Raw genomic sequence first — 19184 nt, 5'->3', positions numbered from 1 at the left:
TCTTACGGTTTTTGTAGGATCTATTGGGTTTTTGTAGGACCTATCGTTTCTTGTAGGATTTATCGGTTTTGTAGAATCTATCGATTTTGTAGAATATGTCGGTTTTTTGTAGGATCTATTTGGTTTTATAGGTTCATGCTACTGTGGACAGTTTTTCATATATTGCCATCGTATCTTGTCCTAGACACTTTTAAATTGAAAAAAAAGCGTTTGAATATTTATTAGTATTCATTTGTGACCTATTTATCAACCAAGTGTTACATTTTTATTTTCTGAACTTATGAAGTCTTGAGGCCATTAGCCTAATTTGGTCTGATTTGAGACCACTCAACATCCATTAAGCTTACTCTAAGCTGCTGAGTATAAAATGCCTTTAAGCTGTATGTGATTGGAAGGAGAGCTCACTTTTTTTGTATTATGAAGTTTGGATTATCACTTTTGACATTATGGAACCCTTCGCAGTTCGAATTTCAACCCCCATCGGATTTCCGTAAGCATTAACTATGGCCATATATAAACTATTATAGAAAATGGTTTGAAATTGCTCTACACTTTTACCATTTCATAAAACGTTAAAACTTAAACACCAGACTGAAATAATTTTTCCATTTTTAACAATATTCTACATTTAATTCAGCAAACACTTGTTCACTTTGTCTCAGAAATTGTGACATAAATAACGTGTGAATTAACTTTAAGAACACGCGGTGTCGTCAAACATTTCTTGTCCAGTTAGAATTCGATAAAATAAACTCAAGCAAATTACACACACAGTTTTGTTTTCTTTGACGACAAAACAAATTCACGTACCTTTACATTTTTACAAAAATTAGGCTCACTAAAATATGCGCTAGTTTATCTCTTATCCAATATTATATGAAATATTGTCAGTTAATACTTTTATATAATCAAGTTTCAAAGTCTCTAAAGATTTGAGTGCCTAAAATCCTGAAATCCTCCTGGTGAATATTTTGTATATTGCCATTGACTAAAAATAGCCAAGAATTCCCTGCCTAATCTCGTGAATCCAGCCAACCTTACTGCACTGCGTATAAGAACAACCAGACACGTGAATCCAGCCGACCTTACTGTACAGCGAATAAGAATATTCGCAGACACGTGAAACCAACCAAACATTCTGCACAGCGTATAAGAACAATCAGACACATGAATCCAGCCAACCTTACTGTACTGCGTACAAGAACAGTCAGACATGTGAATCCAGCCAACCTTACTGTACTGCGTACAAGAACAATCAGACATGTGAATCCAGCCAACCTTACTGTACTGCGTACAAGAACAGTCAGACATGTGAATCCAGCCAACCTTACTGTACAGCGTATAAGAACAATCAGACACATGAATCCAGCCAACCTTACTGTATTGCGTATAAGAACAATCAGACACCTGAATCCAGTAAACCTTACTGTACTGCGTATAAGAACAATCAGACACATGAATCCAGCCAACCTTACTGTACTGCGTATAAGAACAATCAGACACATGAATCCAGCCAACCTTACTGTACTGCGTACAACAACAATCAGACACATGAATCCAGCCAACCTTACTGTACTGCGTACAAGAACAATCAGACACATGAATCCAGCCAACCTTACTGTACTGCGTATAAGAACAATCAGACACATGAATCCAGCCAACCTTACTGTACTGCGTATAAGAACAATCAGACACATGAATCCAGCCAACCTTACTGTACTGCGTATAAGAACAATCAGACACATGAATCCAGCCAACCTTACTGTACTGCGTGTAAGAACAATCAGACACATGAATCCAGCCAACCTAACTGTACTGCGTACAAGAACAGTTAGACATGTGAATCCAGCCAACCTTACTGTACTGCGTACAAGAACAGTCAGACATGTGAATCCAGCCAACCTTACTGTACTGCGTATAAGAACAATCAGAAACGCTCCAGACAACCTTACTGTACTGTGTATAAGAACAATCAGACACATGAATCCAGCCAACCTTACTGTACTGCGTACAAGAACAATCAGACATGTGAATCCAGCCAACCTAACCGTACTGGGTATAAGAACAATCAGACACATGAATCCAGCCAACCTTACTGTACTGCGTATAAGAACAATCAGACACATGAATCCAGCCAACCTTACTGTACTGCGTGTAAGAACAATCAGACACATGAATCCAGCCAACCTAACTGTACTGCGTACAAGAACAGTTAGACATGTGAATCCAGCCAACCTTACTGTACTGCGTACAAGAACAGTCAGACATGTGAATCCAGCCAACCTTACTGTACTGCGTATAAGAACAATCAGAAACGTTCTCCAGACAACCTTACTGTACTGTGTATAAGAACAATCAGACACCTGAATCCAGCCAACCTTACTGTACTGCGTACAAGAACAATCAGACACCTGAATCCAGTAAACCTAACCGTACTGCGTATAAGAACTATCAGACACATGAATCCAGCCAACATTACTGTACAGCGTATAAGAACTATCAGACACATGAATCCAGCCAACCTTACTGTACTGCGTATAAGAACAATCAGACACATGAATCCAACCAACCTTACTGTACTGCGTATAAGAACAATCAGACACATGAATCCAGCCAACCTTACTGTACAGCGTATAAGAACAATCAGACACATGAATCCAGCCAACCTAACTGTACAGCGTATAAGAACAGACAGACACATGAATCCAGCCAACCTTACTGTACTGCGTACAAGAACAGTCAGACATGTGAATCCAGCCAACCTTACTGTACTGCGTATAAGAACAATCAGAAACGTTCTCCAGACAACCTTACTGTACTGCGTATAAGAACAATCAGACACATGAATCCAGCCAACCTTACTGTACTGCGTACAAGAACAGTCAGACACATGAATCCAGCCAAACTTACTGTACTGAGTATAAGAACAATCAGACACATGAATCCAGCCAACCTTACTGTACTGCGTACAAGAACAGTCAGACACGTGAATCCATTCAACCTTACTGTATTGCGTGTATAGTCTACTTGAATCATACTATATAGGCCTATTTAGTCTTGTATGTTTGGGTACTTAGGAATATTAAAAGCAACTGCATTAAATTTACATGAATCGTGTGTCATACACTCACTGTAGTTGCTATGTGCGGCAAAGGCCTGAAAGTGTCATAAAGTAAGTTTTATCAGTTTTTTTTTAAATTAGCCCTATTTTACTTTCAAGAGTGTAAGTATTTGGTATTGCAATGCAAACTAGCTACTATATAGAGATTAACGTCTAAAACCTGCTTCTGCAGTGCGTCATGTATACCTTTGCTTGACCGAAGACTTGTTCATATAATTGTATTAAATTGGAGCTGTTTTACCGATACACCTATCGTCCAACGTCAGATTTATTCCAGGCACGTACGGTGATATATGTCACTTAACTGTAACAGACAATACACTGAAATACCCTGCTGTTCTTGGATGGTCGTGAATATATTTTTTACTTTGTCTAGACGAACCTCTTGGGGTGAATGGAGACTCGACAGACAGTTTTTCTGAATCAATGAATCTCATTTCGTTGATCAATGAAGGGTAAACATTGCTTGCACGGCTGATTTGACTGTTCATTTCGACAAATGGTATATTTGCAATTCAATTCTCTGACAAGTTTGATAACATCTCGTGCCTTTTAGTAATATGTTTTTACTTTATCTCTTTGATAATTTACATCTATCAGAATGAAATTTCCGTAAAAGCTTTAAAAGAACATCAAAACTGTGAAATGGTAGAAAATATATTTTGTTTTCATTTTAGAAATTTGAAATTTATAAATCATTTTGTAAATGTCTAAAAAAAAAATCACATTCATTGAACTTGTTTTGATTTGCTGCCGGGAAAAACACGTGGAGATCTAATTTCGTCAAGTTCATACCTTAACGTTTATCCCTCCAACTTTGTACGTCGAAATGTTTACTTTCAAGTTTGTGAAAGTAACTGTGTAAATGACCTTTTGATATGGTGAGGTGTTTGGTAATGAGGGATATGTGTATCGATGTATTTGCCTTAACGTGAGAATCTAATTGCTAAACGTTATAAAATGTGGAAAGCCATGGCCACTTTGAGTATATGCTTATAAAATTGAGAGCAAACAGAAACGGAAATTAGAAAGAGTTTTCTCTGCTTTAAGAGCATAAATTCAGAGTCAGATGAACTCAGGATACATTGTGACATTTGTGAAGAATTAATGATAGTTTATATCATGCTATGTTCGCTCCCTTTTTATGTTACTTTACAATCTAGTGTTATTTACAACCATACATAAGCAAAGCCATCAACTGAGCCCCAACTCTGCTGTATTCCCTTCGGCATTAATTTACAATGTGAGTAGCAGGTTTTGAAAGATCGTGGTTCCTTAGTGGTCCGAATTATCAAAACACTATTTGATCTTGTTTACTTAACAAGTTCAGTATTACTTTGAGGTATACATGGACTCTACAAGATGGCGATTAGATGTACATAAATACAACGATATTTCTAAAGGTATTTGAGAGCCTCGTGTGAATTCCGCTTCTTTAGTACTTCCAGTTGAAGTAAACAAAATGCCACTGATACTGAAAATCCCTCGAATCTCTTGGGACAAAGTAACACTCACTGTCTGACGTACATTAGTAACCGAAATATATAGCAGTTACCAGTCATTGATATCACTAAAACTTAAGGAATATTTGGTTAGAAGAATCGATCGGAATAGTATTATTCCATACACTTTACACAGCAGCAAGCAAAAATACAGATATCATGAGCAACTATTCTGTGCGGAAGCAATATTTTTAAATTGCTTAGAGCTTTTACGTCGCATATGGTGAGTAGTTCCAAAGTATGTGGAAGGTTTAAACATCCATAAGGTAGCTTACATGTTTGGTGAGCAGTATGTGGAAGGTTTAATATCCATAAGGTGGCTTACATGTTTGGTGAGATGACATATTATTTTTAAAGTGCTTATAGCTTTAACTTCACATATGGTAAGTAGTTTCAAAATATGTGGAAGGTTTTAACATCCATAAGATGGCTTACATGTTTGGTGAGCAGTATGTGGAAGGTTTAAACATCCATAAGGTGGCTAACATGTTTGGTGAGCAGTATGTGGAAGGTTTAAACATCCATAAGGTGGCTAACATGTTTGGTGAGCAGTATGTGGAAGGTTTAAACATCCATAAGGTGGCTAACATGTTTGGTGAGCAATATGTGGAAGGTTTAAACATCCATAAGGTGGCTAACATGTTTGGTGGGCAGTATGTGGAAGGTTTAAACATCCATAAGGTGGCTAACATGTTTGGTGAGCAGTATGTGGAAGGTTTAAACATCCATAAGGTGGCTAACATGTTTGGTGAGCAGTATGTGGAAGGTTTAATCATCCATAAGGTGGCTAACATGTTTGGTGAGCAGTATGTGGAAGGTTTAAACATCCATAAGGTGGCTATCATGTTTGGTAAGATAACACATTATTTTTAAATGTTCTGATAGCTTTTACGTTACATGTTGTAAGTAGTTTCAGAGTATGTGGAAGGTTTAAACATCTTTAAGGTGGCTTACATGTTTGGTGAGACCACAAATTTTCTTTTAGCATGTGGTAATTGCTATTAAAGTTAGCGCTATGGTAATTGATTTACAGTAACTGCAGGTTACCGCCTCTCTATACAAGGGATTTGCCCTTCGAATATAATGTTCTCGCAGGCCAAAACGTATAGGAATGCCAGTTACATCATCCCGGGTATGTGGAACACACCCTTTGGTATCTTTGCAACATTTTCCAGGTGCATTAACTAAAATGAGCTGTTCTTAGTGAAAGGTTGACTTCATGTGCTTTCGTAGCATGCAGGTAAATCAGTGGCATTTAGAGTGGTATTAAGGCTCAACTGTTTACGTTATCTGTGTCAGCCAAGGTTATTTAAAGTATCAGATTGATATAAGAAACTTTGGAAGTTGACGAATTTATTAACTTCCAGGAATCGACTTTCTTGTTGATCGGACTTAACGGAGAAATTTGTCATTCAGGTAAAGTATCGAGTAAATTTCTCTAAGAGGCAAAATAGAGAACTCTGTCAAAGCTGAAGAGACTCTGGTAATGCTAGGATTGATATGTGATACAATTTTATATTGCATAGATAGCTGTTTTTCCCTGAACAGACCTTAGAAGAATTTAATGTTTGTGTCATATGAATGGTTTCTATTTATATCTGATTGGTAATTGTATTCACTCTTGATTAGGTTACGAGCCTTGAAAAAAATACGTGCCAACAGAAAAATGGAATATTAAGCCTTAGAATAAAAGAGATTTATACCTCATCATAAAATTGAGTTTTCCGAAGGTTTGTTCAAATATTACACTTATTTGTTGTGGTGTGAGGGGGGGGGGGGGGTGCAGTAGGAAGATTAAATACCCAATTGACAATCATAAAGGTTTCACTGTTGGTTACTCAAACTGAAACTTTTAGATGATCTTAGTGACGGCCTCATCATCAATTCGTAACACACTGGCTACTTTGGTCGAAATGAATGAGACTATGATGATCGTTAAAGAAACCAATTAAAGTTAAATACCATTATCAAGGTTGTATATAGACCATTCTCTTAACTGCAAAAGTCTTACCAAAAAAAAAATCAATAATAAACCATTGTAACTGGTCGTTTGTATTCACCTTTAAGCGAGCTGCGTGTTTATCTTTCCACAATCCTCTACTTGAAAGTGGAACTCTTGATTATTTGAAGATTAAAATTACCATTTGTTATCTGATTTGCAATGCAAATTCAATAGCTGAGAAGTACACCCGGGAGACGTGAAACGATTTCCTGCGAATATTACATTACGGTTTGCCTAGTTGGAAACTTTTTGGGAAATGACATATCTTTAACATTATGTTGTTCGCGGTGGAATGTGGCAGTATAACCCAAAAAGAGATGTCATTTCAGCGACAATTATAAACTAATGCAAACAAAATCGAAGCTTATATTAAAGTTGGGTTTTTTTTTTTTTTTTGTATCTATGATTATTATTCAGGCCTCAGGTGAGATGAGTAGGCCGATACGTTGCCTATCACTCCGTATGTGTTATATCCATTGTATATATTATTGCTTAAAGCACTATATTGATGTTTATATTATTGCTTGAAGTACTTTCTATTGATGTATATATTATTGCTTAAAGCACCCTCTATTGATTTACAAGGTGAAGTGTAAGGTAATACGCATGCATGAACGTTAGCTATATATTTATTTTTGGATTACGATAGTTTTTATTTAAATTGAAGATGAAATGTCATATAAGTAGGTCTTTATATCAACTTTAATGATAATTCGATTAGCATCTGGGGAGTTTTTATACATATGTCAAGTTTCCTGTGAAGTGTATTACATATGCTTAAACTAAAATCTTTAAATTCTTGCAATGAATCCAATATTTGTGGCATTACTAGGTTTTTGGTGTTCTCACACCAATTAGAAACTCAATGTACAACTACACCTCACAAATTGAATATAGAAGCTCATCCGCTGGATATAATTTCATTTACTTTTCAATTTAATTTTGCCAGTTACGAACGTTCTTATCTCTATTGTTTATACTTTATCCACAAGTTGCTTGTTACAAAAGTATTTAGCAAAGAGCTCAATTTGTTTTGATTAGACTTCTATAAGTATGCCATTAAAATATCTTATTTAATTTCAGAGAATGATACTTTACTCGTATAGCAGACTCCATAATGACAATTCGGGTGACAGTTACTTGACAAGTAATTAATCAGTAGTTTATCTTCAATGAATATTCATAACCAAGGTAATCTTTATGAATATCATTCGACCATCACAAAAAAACCGACAAGAAACATTTTAATTGGACCAAATGGTGATTCAATCTTGATCAATTCGTGAGAAAGTAAAAAGCACACCTATCCAGTTCTTCTGCTGTATTGTTATCGTTAAGTAACATTTTGATATATTAGTTTTGTGTTGATATTATTACTCAGTTAAACCTCTACTGTGAGGATAACAATAAGGTCAACTATTTACTAAGTTTAAGTTAAGGTGCATCTGAAGTAAAGGTAGTGTTCTGGTTTACTCTATGTTATAGTAACTAGTATTGAGGTAGTGTTTTGGTTACCTCTATATCGTAATTACTAGTATTGAGGTAGTGTTCTGGTTACCGCTTTATCTAGTATTAAGGTATTGTTGTGGTTACCTCAGTATCGTAATAACTATAGTATTAAGGTAGTGTTCAGGTTACCTCTAAAGCGGAAGTAATAGTATTGAGATAGTGTACTGGTTACCTCTATATCTAGTATTAAGGTATTTTCTGATTACCTCTTTATTATAATTTCTTGTATTAAGGTAGTGTTCTGGTTACCTCTATATCGCAATAACTAGTATTGCGGTAGTGTTCTGGTTACCTCTATATCGTAATAACTAGTATTACGGTAGCGTTCTGATTACCTCTATATCGCAATTACTATAGTATTAAAGTAGTGTTCTGGTTACCTCTATATCGTAAGTACTAGTATTAAGGTAGTGTTCTGGTTACCTCTATAGCTTAAGTACTAGTATTGAGGTTGTGTTCTGGTTACTTGTATATCTAGTATAACGGTAGTATTCTGGTTACCTCTATATTAAAATTTCTTGTACTGAGGTAGTATTTTGGTTACTTCTATATCGTAATTACTAGTATAAAGGTATTGTTCTGGTTATCTATCGTAAGTACTAGTAAGAAGGTAGCGTTCTTGCATGTATGTATGTATTTAAGATCCTCCTGCCATCAGGAATTCGCAAAGAAGCCTCATTGGCTTATCAAAGCTGCGAACTGACCGAAGTCAGTCTCTTAGATTCATATTTAACGTCCATGAATATGAATTTTTAATTGTCAACAACTCTGTAACTGGACGACATACATTAATCTTGGAGTGACTCGAACCGAGGACCTTATGATTGAAAGGCACCTGCGTTAACCACTAACAAGGGCGGCGGAACCGGGGCACGTGCCCCCCCCCCCCCCCCACTTTTCCTCAGGTTAAAAATGTGCCCTTTTTCTACATAAAAATTGAGGTGTCTCAAGTTAGCAAGAGGCCAGGGAACCAGAATGAACACTCGGGAAAGGCCGTTTCCGGCCATCTGAGGGGTTTGTAAAACCAAAAATTTTCTTGTACGCTCCGCGCCAATCGGTGGCGCTCCGCTCAGATAGTCGTGCATACAACTTTGCAAATCCTGGCTACGCCCCTGACTTCCAATGAATTTCTGTGGGTCAAACTCAAAGCTATTTCGAATGGAAAATAATTGTTAAGATATTAACAAGAAATAAACTCTAATTCGGAAGATTCCTACATTAGCAACTAGCATGTTTTCACCTCATTTTGTCTCAAAAGAAAACTTGTTCCTTGTTTCCCAATTTGCACATTGGATATTGCAGTGCTAGTATGCATATTTTCCTTGGGGGGGGGGGGGGGGGTAATGGAGTGATGTGTATACGCAAATAAGATAATACAATAAGAGTTATTAAGGGTACTAAATATAAGGCTGCATCAGTCCAATCGAATTTCTGCAAAGTGCCCTTTGATGTCGGTGCCCCCCCCCCCCCAGATTAAAAGTGCTTCCGCCGCCCTTGACCACTAACCATGCACTGAGCTAACACTCCTACCTCTTGTTATCTCTATATCGTGAGTACTAGTATTAAGTTACCTCAATAGTGATGTTATGGTATTCCGCTATCCCTTGCATTACATTTTATTATGTTTACCTATATTATCATTATTATTATATGGCTGAAGCTATTCCCTTAAGTGTTGAGGCCAGTCTTAAGATACCAGTCTTTATAGACTGTAATTGAATTTAATGTGTACCACAGAACTGCCAAGGGATCTCCGAGAAGACAAGAAAGTAAAATGTGCGACAATCGTAATAACTGCGTATGTTACTCATTAAAGGGAGTCTTCAATTCAGAGGTTTCCGAAGAGAAGAAACGTAATATCATATGAAGCTCTATACTCGATCGTAAACTGGTATAGGCCTGCTAGTGACGTTAGTACTGAAGGTTTATCTTAATGTTGTACAAATTTCATTTAATAATTCATATCTTCGCGATACAAAATGCTATGACCGTGTGGTTTTCAGCTATAGATTCAGAAGATACTTAGCAATTGTGTTGTGTAACTTTAGCCGTGCACCAGAGTATCCTTTTAAAACATACTCGAAAAAGCAAGTGTGATCAAATTAACAAACCTTGATGAGTCTTTGGTATTGTGTTGATAAGGTCAAAGGTTAATCATAAACAGTGCCTTACCTGAGGCTCCAGTGATGTCCATAGCTTTAAGATTCCTCGCTTTAATCACGGTTAGTGTCAGTCGACAGGCGGTCGGGAGGTAACAAAGAGAGAAAAGAATTTCACCAAGATCCACTTTATCCTGTAAGGAAGACAAAGAACCATAAGAATGGACAATGTTGTTTGTGTTTTTAAGGGCGCTGATGCTCTTCAACGCACATGATATGCAGTCGGTATTCATATCTTGGGTTAATAATTTTATATCTGAACGCACTGGGCGGATTACATTGTTCTGTGTTCATTGTATTGCATTACATTTGTAATATACTCAAAAGAATATCGACGTTTGCTTGTAGTAGCGTAACAATACTAAAGCACAATATCCCAGTGAAGCTAAACGTTCATAAGTCATTCAATTTTATGATTGGTCCCACGCTATTATCTTCTTTAGTTGTGAGTGTGTGTGTGGGTGGGGGGGGGGGGCTTTTTAACGACGCATGCCATCAACAAGGTTACTATTCACTCTAGCCGAATGTCGTCTGTTTATGTGTTCCCTTCACATTCGTGAGGACTTGCTTCCGTTTCCACCTCTGTTTTGTCGGTACGTGCAATTACATATACCAGCTTGGGCGCCGGCAGAACGTGCGACATGCTGTATCGACATATCATGTTGTTACCCCTGACATGCATGCTTCAACTATATGAAAACATAAAACATCTCGATATGATTTCGTTGCGTGTTCTAACAGTTTTGTCATTTTGAAATGTGATAAATTTGTTATTTCTATCACAAAGCAAGTTAACTGTTCTTAATATACATCTTGATTTGTGGCTGGAGAGAAAGCCTAGAACTTTGTGTTGTGTTTGCGAGTTGTCTATGATTCTAGATGTATGTGAATCTGGCATATTTGAAAGCAAATTGTTCGAAATCGATTTGCTTTCGCTTCAACACTTAAGGAAGGACACTCGCTTCTGTTCGCAACATTCAACTGAAGGCAACGAAATTCAGATGTTAAACAACATGGTCATAAAAGCCCCGAATATTGTTATTGAATTTCTATTCTTCAGTGTAAACAAAACATTGTGCACGTGAGTAACTGCTTCTGGCCGTTTCTGTAGCTACGAACGCTAATGGATGTTGTGTTTAACACTGGAGGGTATTTTGTGATTTGCATGACACTTTCACGAGTGAGTTGCTAGCTCCCTGTCAAAGTTACATCCATACTAGATACGCAAAATTCAACATATCATATGAGCAGGGAGTTGTTATGGAACAACTCCCTGATAATGAGCGATGGGCAAAATCGTGTTCAGGTGACAAATACAACGCGAGTGGATTAAATTGTCTGGTACAAATGTATTACAGGTTTTATTTGAAATATGACACACCAACGTGGTAAATCCTCAGCGAACGTAAATTTCATCTGAATATGTTTCCGTCGATCCGACCTTCCTTAAAGCATACTTGCTAGTGCTCGGAACAAACGATTTATAATCCAATTTGGCTTCACCCGGGATAGATGGCTTTTCGCTCAAACGGCGTTCTTTACTTCTTGTTCCTATGGGTTCAATCCGTCCCTTTAGGCAGTTTATTCGTCGAAGTTATCGTTCATCTGTCAGCTGTATCTTGCGCATGCCTTGAAATTTGTTTACCAGAGTAACAGACAATCGAAGCGGCATTATGCTATTACATGTAATTATGGATGTAAACTTCCAATATATCGGTTGTTATAACATGTAATATAGCTAAGTTCACAGAGCACCGACCCACCTACCAAATGGGGACTTATATCTTCATACATTGAGTCTCACACGACTCTCAACGCCAGACCGTAATATTCAGTAATGAGTTTGCATTCTTAGTAAAAAGACTAAAGTGATATTTATTAAAGACTGATGTAACATGAACTAATAACTAGGTGGTGTCGATCATTGAATAATTGTACTGACTGAAGAATATAAATATTGCCGATAGTCCTACAAACTGATTAAATTCTCAACTTCTCTTAGAATAACGGAACTGGGTATTTACATTGACTTCATGGTTTAACTTTAGACAATGCCAATAAATATGTATATGCTCACAAATATTTGTGTCGGCTATACATGATGTGTAATGTTGGCTGCCGTTCGCAATCCTGTTACCCTAATGGAGACCTAATACCCATCTATACTCAAAGTTACCTACTCATCACAAAACCGACTTGGAGCAACATCTAAACCTTATATGTTTACTTCTAACAAATGCCAATAGGTTAATAATAACAAATTCTCCAACCCGTGTCAAAGTTTCGCAAGATCCTGCCACATTTAACATCCCTGATGAAGTTGTGTCCATTGACTGAACGTATCAACTTAAGCTAATTTGTGTTGTTTATGCAAGGTTCTGGTTTACCTTAAGCTACGCTAGGAAATCAATCTCACCATTAGGCCTGCCATACCATGAGCCAACCCATAACACAACTGGCTTGGTGCATACAGTAATGTATACATACACACACACACGCGCGCACATATATATATTATATATATATATATATATATACATATATATATATATATATATATATATATATATATACCAAATACATCCCATTCTTGTTGAATACTTATTCGTCCAACTTAAACCTACTATTTTTTCATTTTTAATACCAATATTGCAGATGATTGTCATAATTCGTTTGGATGTTTCAAGAGTATTAACCACAATATACTTTACAAGAAAAGTCACCCAGGAGAGAACCTGGGCACGTAAACAAACTACTGAACGACTGATCCGCTCTCAACCCCAGTCCCCTTGCATCGAGAGTGTGACTGTGATCGTCGTCAGGTGTGTATCACCATTCCCCACGAAAGGGAACAGATACTACAGAGGTACTATACCGCAATTGTAATTTGTTTTGTTTGCAGACGTTAAGACACCAAAGACCACTGCGTTAACTCGCTACTTTGTTCATTAACGCTGTTACTTGTCTTCGTGCTGGGGAGTCTCTGTTGGACGGGATAGTAAACTGTGTACTAATTTGCCTATATTTCTCTGGACTTTAAGAGGTTTATAGAATATCGAAGTAAGCCCTTTGCGGCCCTATATTACGCGTGTATACCATGATATCGGTGTAACCGTAAACTTTGATTTGATTGGTTCGAGCTGAGAATTAAGGTGCCCAAGAGAATACCCCCTGGTGGAAATTGATCAAACCTTCTCGTTATCTGACTATATTGTAAAAGTAGGCCCAAATTGCTTTTCAGTAAAACTCTTCAATTTCCAGGTGAATGAACGGTAAAAAAAATATGATCCGGTATAAGTAGACAACGAGACGAAAATATGAAAATCAAAATATAACCAAAAATAGTATAAGTTTTAAGATACTGTGGTTAAGTGGCATTCATAAACACAACTATTAATGTTCACAGTGAGTTCTATGTTAGTTGTCTTTCCAATGCATCGACTGATGTTAAATTTTACAATAACTAATTTTTAAATAACACAAGCAGTTTGCATTGACGGTAAATTCAGTATATCTACAGAAAATCGAAAAGGATAGTAAAGTTAGAGATAGAAAATCATACTAAGCACTATGTGCCTACTACAAAGAAGTTAAGACACACCAATGATATATAGCTTACTGCAGAGGGACATGATAGTTCAACACACGACAATGGCTGTATACTAAAGATTCACAGTGAACATTTACATAACATAGTACTTTCTTGCACTATACTAACAAATTGGCTTTAAACGGCTCATCGAGACATTATAAATCTGATTGAAAGATCAATGCGAACACGGATGATATAAGGATATAAAATATCTCTCTTAAGGAACGTATTGTTAGTTACTTAGAACTTTCAACATCAGAGGCGCCTTCCAACAGTTATCCGAACAAGCTGACGAACGGATAAAGTTTAATCATGACACATTGCCTGCACTGCATTTAATGTGAACCTCTACCATCTATCAGAATTATCACTGCTACAGTTTAGATTGATATTTACACCCCATATTCTTTCAACTTATCAAATCTTAGAGGAACAAGTAATTGGTATCACAATTTTGCTGTAAATTAATCGAAACCAATTCCTGACGACATATTTTATTGCCAAAAAATCAAGTTTAAAAGTTTCTCAATATTTCATGAAAGCTTTTACATGGCGACATCAGATAAATGAAAAAAATGTGGATATTAAATTGAACTGCAAATCTCCTTGTGTTCTTTCTTGATGTACAAACTATGTTATCTACAGATGAAGAAAAGTGTTGCATAATAGAAGCACCAGTGTAATTGAAAGCTTTGGAAACATCCAACTTGTATTAAACTTCCCGGAGACATGGAAAACAAGTCGATTTGTCATATTAATATTTTGACCTTTACCACGATCACGGCATAAACAGATCGGAAAATTTGTCATATCTTCTTACTATTATATCTATATTTTAACTATGATTAATACCTATATTAAATTAAGGGTTTATTTGTCAATTATAAATGAGAAGCTTTCAGTACGTGTTGCTTTCATTTATAGTTCGTTGGAGGAACTTTTCTTGTCTTCAATATGATTGAAACTTTTCTCACCTCCAGAATCTCACTTTTAGAGAAGATTGACTTTATCTAAATGATTGGATTATACTAATAAGTGTAAACTTGTAAAGCACAATTATGTTGAAAGTAGGAATTGGGAAAGGAACTCAAGAGGTGAATTGGTGTCAGCTGAGTGAAAAACTCATTCATTACCTGTGAAAATCTGTCCTCTTTTAATGAGGCGCATTACATGGTTCCCACTTCAAGAGTTCAAAACCCTACCTTTCACAAATTAGTGTTACCGACTAGACAATTGATTTGCTCTAGACATGAAGCTGTTGTAGATGCATTGCGGATGAGAATAGACGGGCAGACAAAGACACGTGTGTTACAAGAAACTAGGCTCGGACAATTGACAAACTTCTTTAATTAATCTATCTCTCATTAATATACCACACAAGAACGCAAAGTTTCTGATCAGAGTGAAGAAAACTATTTGAAAGTGTAGCACTCCTTGGATTGGTGAGAAACGGTAAGGGAACGATAAATTGTTAACATTTAAAATATATTGTGATTCATGTCCCAATTTAATTTTGTTTCATGCGCTGCTATATTGTAAAAATTATAATAAGTACAATTTAGTCTTTGAATTTCTCAATTGCATCGTTCAATGTTAATATGGATCAGTTAGCGTAGGTCCCTACGTAATAAAGCAATTAGGACCAATTCTTACTACATGTGTTTGCTTCTTCGAATACTGTACTTCTATCTGGCCGTGAAGTTAAGTGTAAACTAAAGCTAATGTTGCCGGGTTTAGGCACCAACACCCTCACGGCCCCGGTCCCTCATCCATATTGGTTGTACGTTATTTATCCTAAAGCTAATGTTGCCGGGTTTAGGCACCAATACCCTCACGGCCCGGTCCCTCATCGAGATTGGTTATACGTTTCCAAGTTTACAGAAAACCAAAATACAAACATTAGATTTGTTTGGGTTAATTCGCCTGCTAAATTACGAATCTCATTTCCTTTTAATGTTTCTAGAGAAAATCAAAGGACTTCTCGGAAACTGTTTTAAAGTTTTAATAAGTATCAGCGAGTATATCACTGAAAATCTAATTGATAACCTATTCTTTATGGTAGCATTAACAGCGTCTTATACGGCTCTGATCCTATAGTTGACCACATTCGGGGTTTTCAGAATATGTTAAGGTTTGCAATTTAAGAGGTACTTTTGAACAGCAAGGAATTAGATTCGCTGACTCATTGTAAACAGATAGCATAGAACAAATAGCATAGAATATTTACTATGATGGTGTTATAACTACAGCAGCAGGAGATAAAGAAGAAGCTGAATATTAAAATTTACCTTAACTGGTGTTCCAATATCCTAGGTCCCAGTAAGTAAATAAAATTTAGTCGCAATGACAAATAAATTTGAAAAAGATATAGTGTTAACATAATTTAGTCTCAGTTCCCTGATGTTTATTGAGGTGATAGAGATGGATTATATCTCAGAGTGTGACTTAGTATTCTTTCATTTGTATGGAACTGCACGACTTAATCAAGTCATCAATAACAAGAGTCATTATACCATCCTATAGTCAATTAAATGAGGACGCAATGGGAATTAAGGACTTTTGTTGTCACCGACAGTTTTAAATTGTCTTCCATACATTATTAAACTTCTGGGTAAAGACTTGCTCTTGCTTTAGAAATATAAGCCTCTTACCTTCCAGACCAAACTACTGCAGCTTAAGCTTTTCAAATGATATAAATCTAAGGAAAATTCAGTCTAACGATGGTTTCAATTCTCTTTAATATTCCTCTAAACTGCTCAAGTTGATTAAAAGTGGTTTTCTCTTTCGTGGTGTTTTTATCTCCGTCACGTTTGTTAGATATAAAGCTATCGATAGGTTTGAGATGCTAAATTGAGAGCAATTTCCAAATTATGTTAAAGAAAGTAAAACGTGATATTGTCACTGAAAGATGAAGGTAACTTCAAAGAGGAATCGCATAATTGCATTGGTGTGTATATCACTCTGATGCTAACGCAATAAGCACGGTTAAGGTATATACTCGATCTTCAGCTTGATGGTATAAATGGAAGTAATTATGTCGTCACGTCTGTTATACAATATATAAATCATTTCAAAACTTCGAGGGGTAGAAACAGAAACTAATTGTGCAATAATGACCAGAAGTAACATAGATACACATGAGTACTGCTGCATTAATACGATTGATGCCTTTGGAGAAACTGGAAAAAAAAATGATATCCTTAACATTTGCCTTTCCGAATAGCGGTTGCTACCATTTGTTTGTTAAACTGAGATATGCGAGATATTTTGTTGGATACTTACACTTAAGCTTCTTGGCATCAACTTATGAATAGTAAACCACAATAACACATCATATCTGGACCATCTATTGTCTTACAGGCGACTTAACAAGCTCCACCAACTTATGAACATATACATATGCCTTCATTTAATCTTAGCATTATTGTAAGCACGAATGTGACGAAATTATATTGCGCGATTAAATAGGGGGCACAAGCATTCTAGCTAACACATCAATAATTAATAACTCACCGCTCCGGATCCTTTAACAACGTTGCGAATAAATTCTGTTTCTACTCCAAGGTCATGATCTTGCAGTATGTTAGTAAGTGTTACTTCACCTATCAAGTCATGTCTGGAAAATCGATCAAAGTCATAAATTGTAAACTTCAGAGTTCTTTTTGACAATTCATTGTAGGGAATTTGGAATGCAAATCGTTCATCAAACTCCGGATTACAAGTTTTTCTAACGACTTTGGTTTGAAACTTTTTCCTTCTATCTGGGTAAAGATAAATTTTGACATATGGATCGGATGTCCCGCAAAAGTCTTTGGCTGTCAGATCGGTAGCTTTGTAAATATGGACGTTAAGAGTTTCCGTAGGATGGTCATAGAATAAACTGAAATAGAGACGGCCACAACTATCCTCCGTAGATTCTTCTACGTGCTTGTCCTGGTACAAGTCTGGGTTCAAGGAACCTAATGAAGAGGACTGGGACCTTTTTGCTGTACTGAGGTTCTTGACAGAGAACTCTATATTTGCTAAATTGAGTTGAAGGGAAAGCTGCCGTTGTTGACGAAAAGTCTCTTGCTTCTGGCGCTGTAACAGCGGGACCGTTGCCTGCCGTGGAAGTATTTTCATTGGACTTAGCTGAGGAGGGGTCCGCCCAGTAGAGAGTGTCGGGGACGATGACCCGCTGTGAGGTTCCGATCGGTCCTTTGTGGCATTACTTCGGCCTTGCCAATTCATGACGCTCTCGGCGTCTGAATCAGAGTCGTATGCATTAGATACGTAACGTTTGCGATGGATGGTCACAACTTCAGCAGCTCCTTCCTTTTGTTGCTTGATACGTCGGGTGCAATACACCACGAAAAACGCTACAAGGAGTATCACCCCTGTGAAGCAGATTGGAATACTGATGGACCGGAGAGGCACCCGTACACCTGCAAAGAAAGAATGAAGGAATGAAGTGCGATTAGATGATTTAATGATTTCTTTAATGTTTGTAGAAATATAGCGAGACTCATTATCGTCCGTATAGTCCGTGCTGGTATCGCTAACAGAAGTTGCAACATGATTTAATGTTATGCACGCCAGGGTAAGAGAAAAGTATCAGCGAGTTATTGAAGCTGTACAGCCGATCAAGTCTTTCCATATCAGTTACTTACCTTCAGTACAAGTTTCAATAAGGTAATTTCTTTCAACTACCAATTTCAACGAAGCTTATCTCTAAACAGCTCAAATTAGATATTAAACAAACAGTTGATTGTATTCTTCTGCCGTTCTCCCTTATTTCCATTGTCAAGTTTATACCTCCAAGCAAATAGAAAATTGCTACAATTGTTGCTATGGTAATACCAACGTCACCAACAGGTGTCATCTCCACCAATCAGGGTACAGTATAACCATGTTCATTAGAGAGCGATTTAGCAATCGTTTCTGTGGTTTTCAAGTCATAATTTAATCATCTAGTCCAAAGTCTTAATTACGTGGCATCTTCTCTATAACATACGACTAAGGCATCTTACATATCAAGCCGCCAGCTGAGGGGAATTGGGCGGCCCTCACGCCTGCCAACCGCTCTTGATAAATCATGCGTTACGAACAGTAAGTTCTCACACAGGGTAATGTTGTTATATGAAGACACGTTAGTTCATATGAAACGCCCGACAAGACATTGATGGGATTTAAAATAGTTGCCGATTTCAGAAGGGGTGCTAGAATCAGCCGTTGGATTTAAAACGAGAAGAGATGTTAATTGGTGAAAGCTTGAGAGGGATGTAAAGGGGTGTTGAAAGCAGGAAATGGTGTAAACAGG

At 36.9% G+C, this 19184-nt stretch overlaps 1 protein-coding gene across 6 annotated transcripts in view; it reads right to left on the bottom strand.

The window, feature by feature from the left end:
- The window catches only part of LOC139959656 (synaptotagmin-6-like), an 84788-nt gene that overhangs the window by 6608 nt on the left and 58996 nt on the right, over positions 1-19184 (bottom strand). For 5 of the 6 annotated variants that reach the window (XM_071957485.1, XM_071957555.1, XM_071957772.1 and 2 more), the window contains 2 exons: positions 17399-18309; positions 10307-10427 (listed from right to left, as the gene is read on the bottom strand). In XM_071957485.1, the coding sequence (XP_071813586.1) occupies positions 10307-10427; positions 17399-18309 (1032 nt within the window). Of the gene's footprint in view, positions 1-10306; positions 10428-17398; positions 18310-18534; positions 18662-19184 lie in introns of those variants that run through there. The other variant, XM_071957852.1, reaches the window with a different exon arrangement.

Source organism: Apostichopus japonicus, chromosome 1 (genome assembly GCF_037975245.1).
Source record: "Apostichopus japonicus isolate 1M-3 chromosome 1, ASM3797524v1, whole genome shotgun sequence".
Lineage (NCBI taxonomy): Eukaryota > Metazoa > Echinodermata > Holothuroidea > Aspidochirotida > Stichopodidae > Apostichopus > Apostichopus japonicus.
Note: the sequence above shows the minus strand (reverse complement) of the source record. Positions and strands in the feature narration are given on the sequence as shown.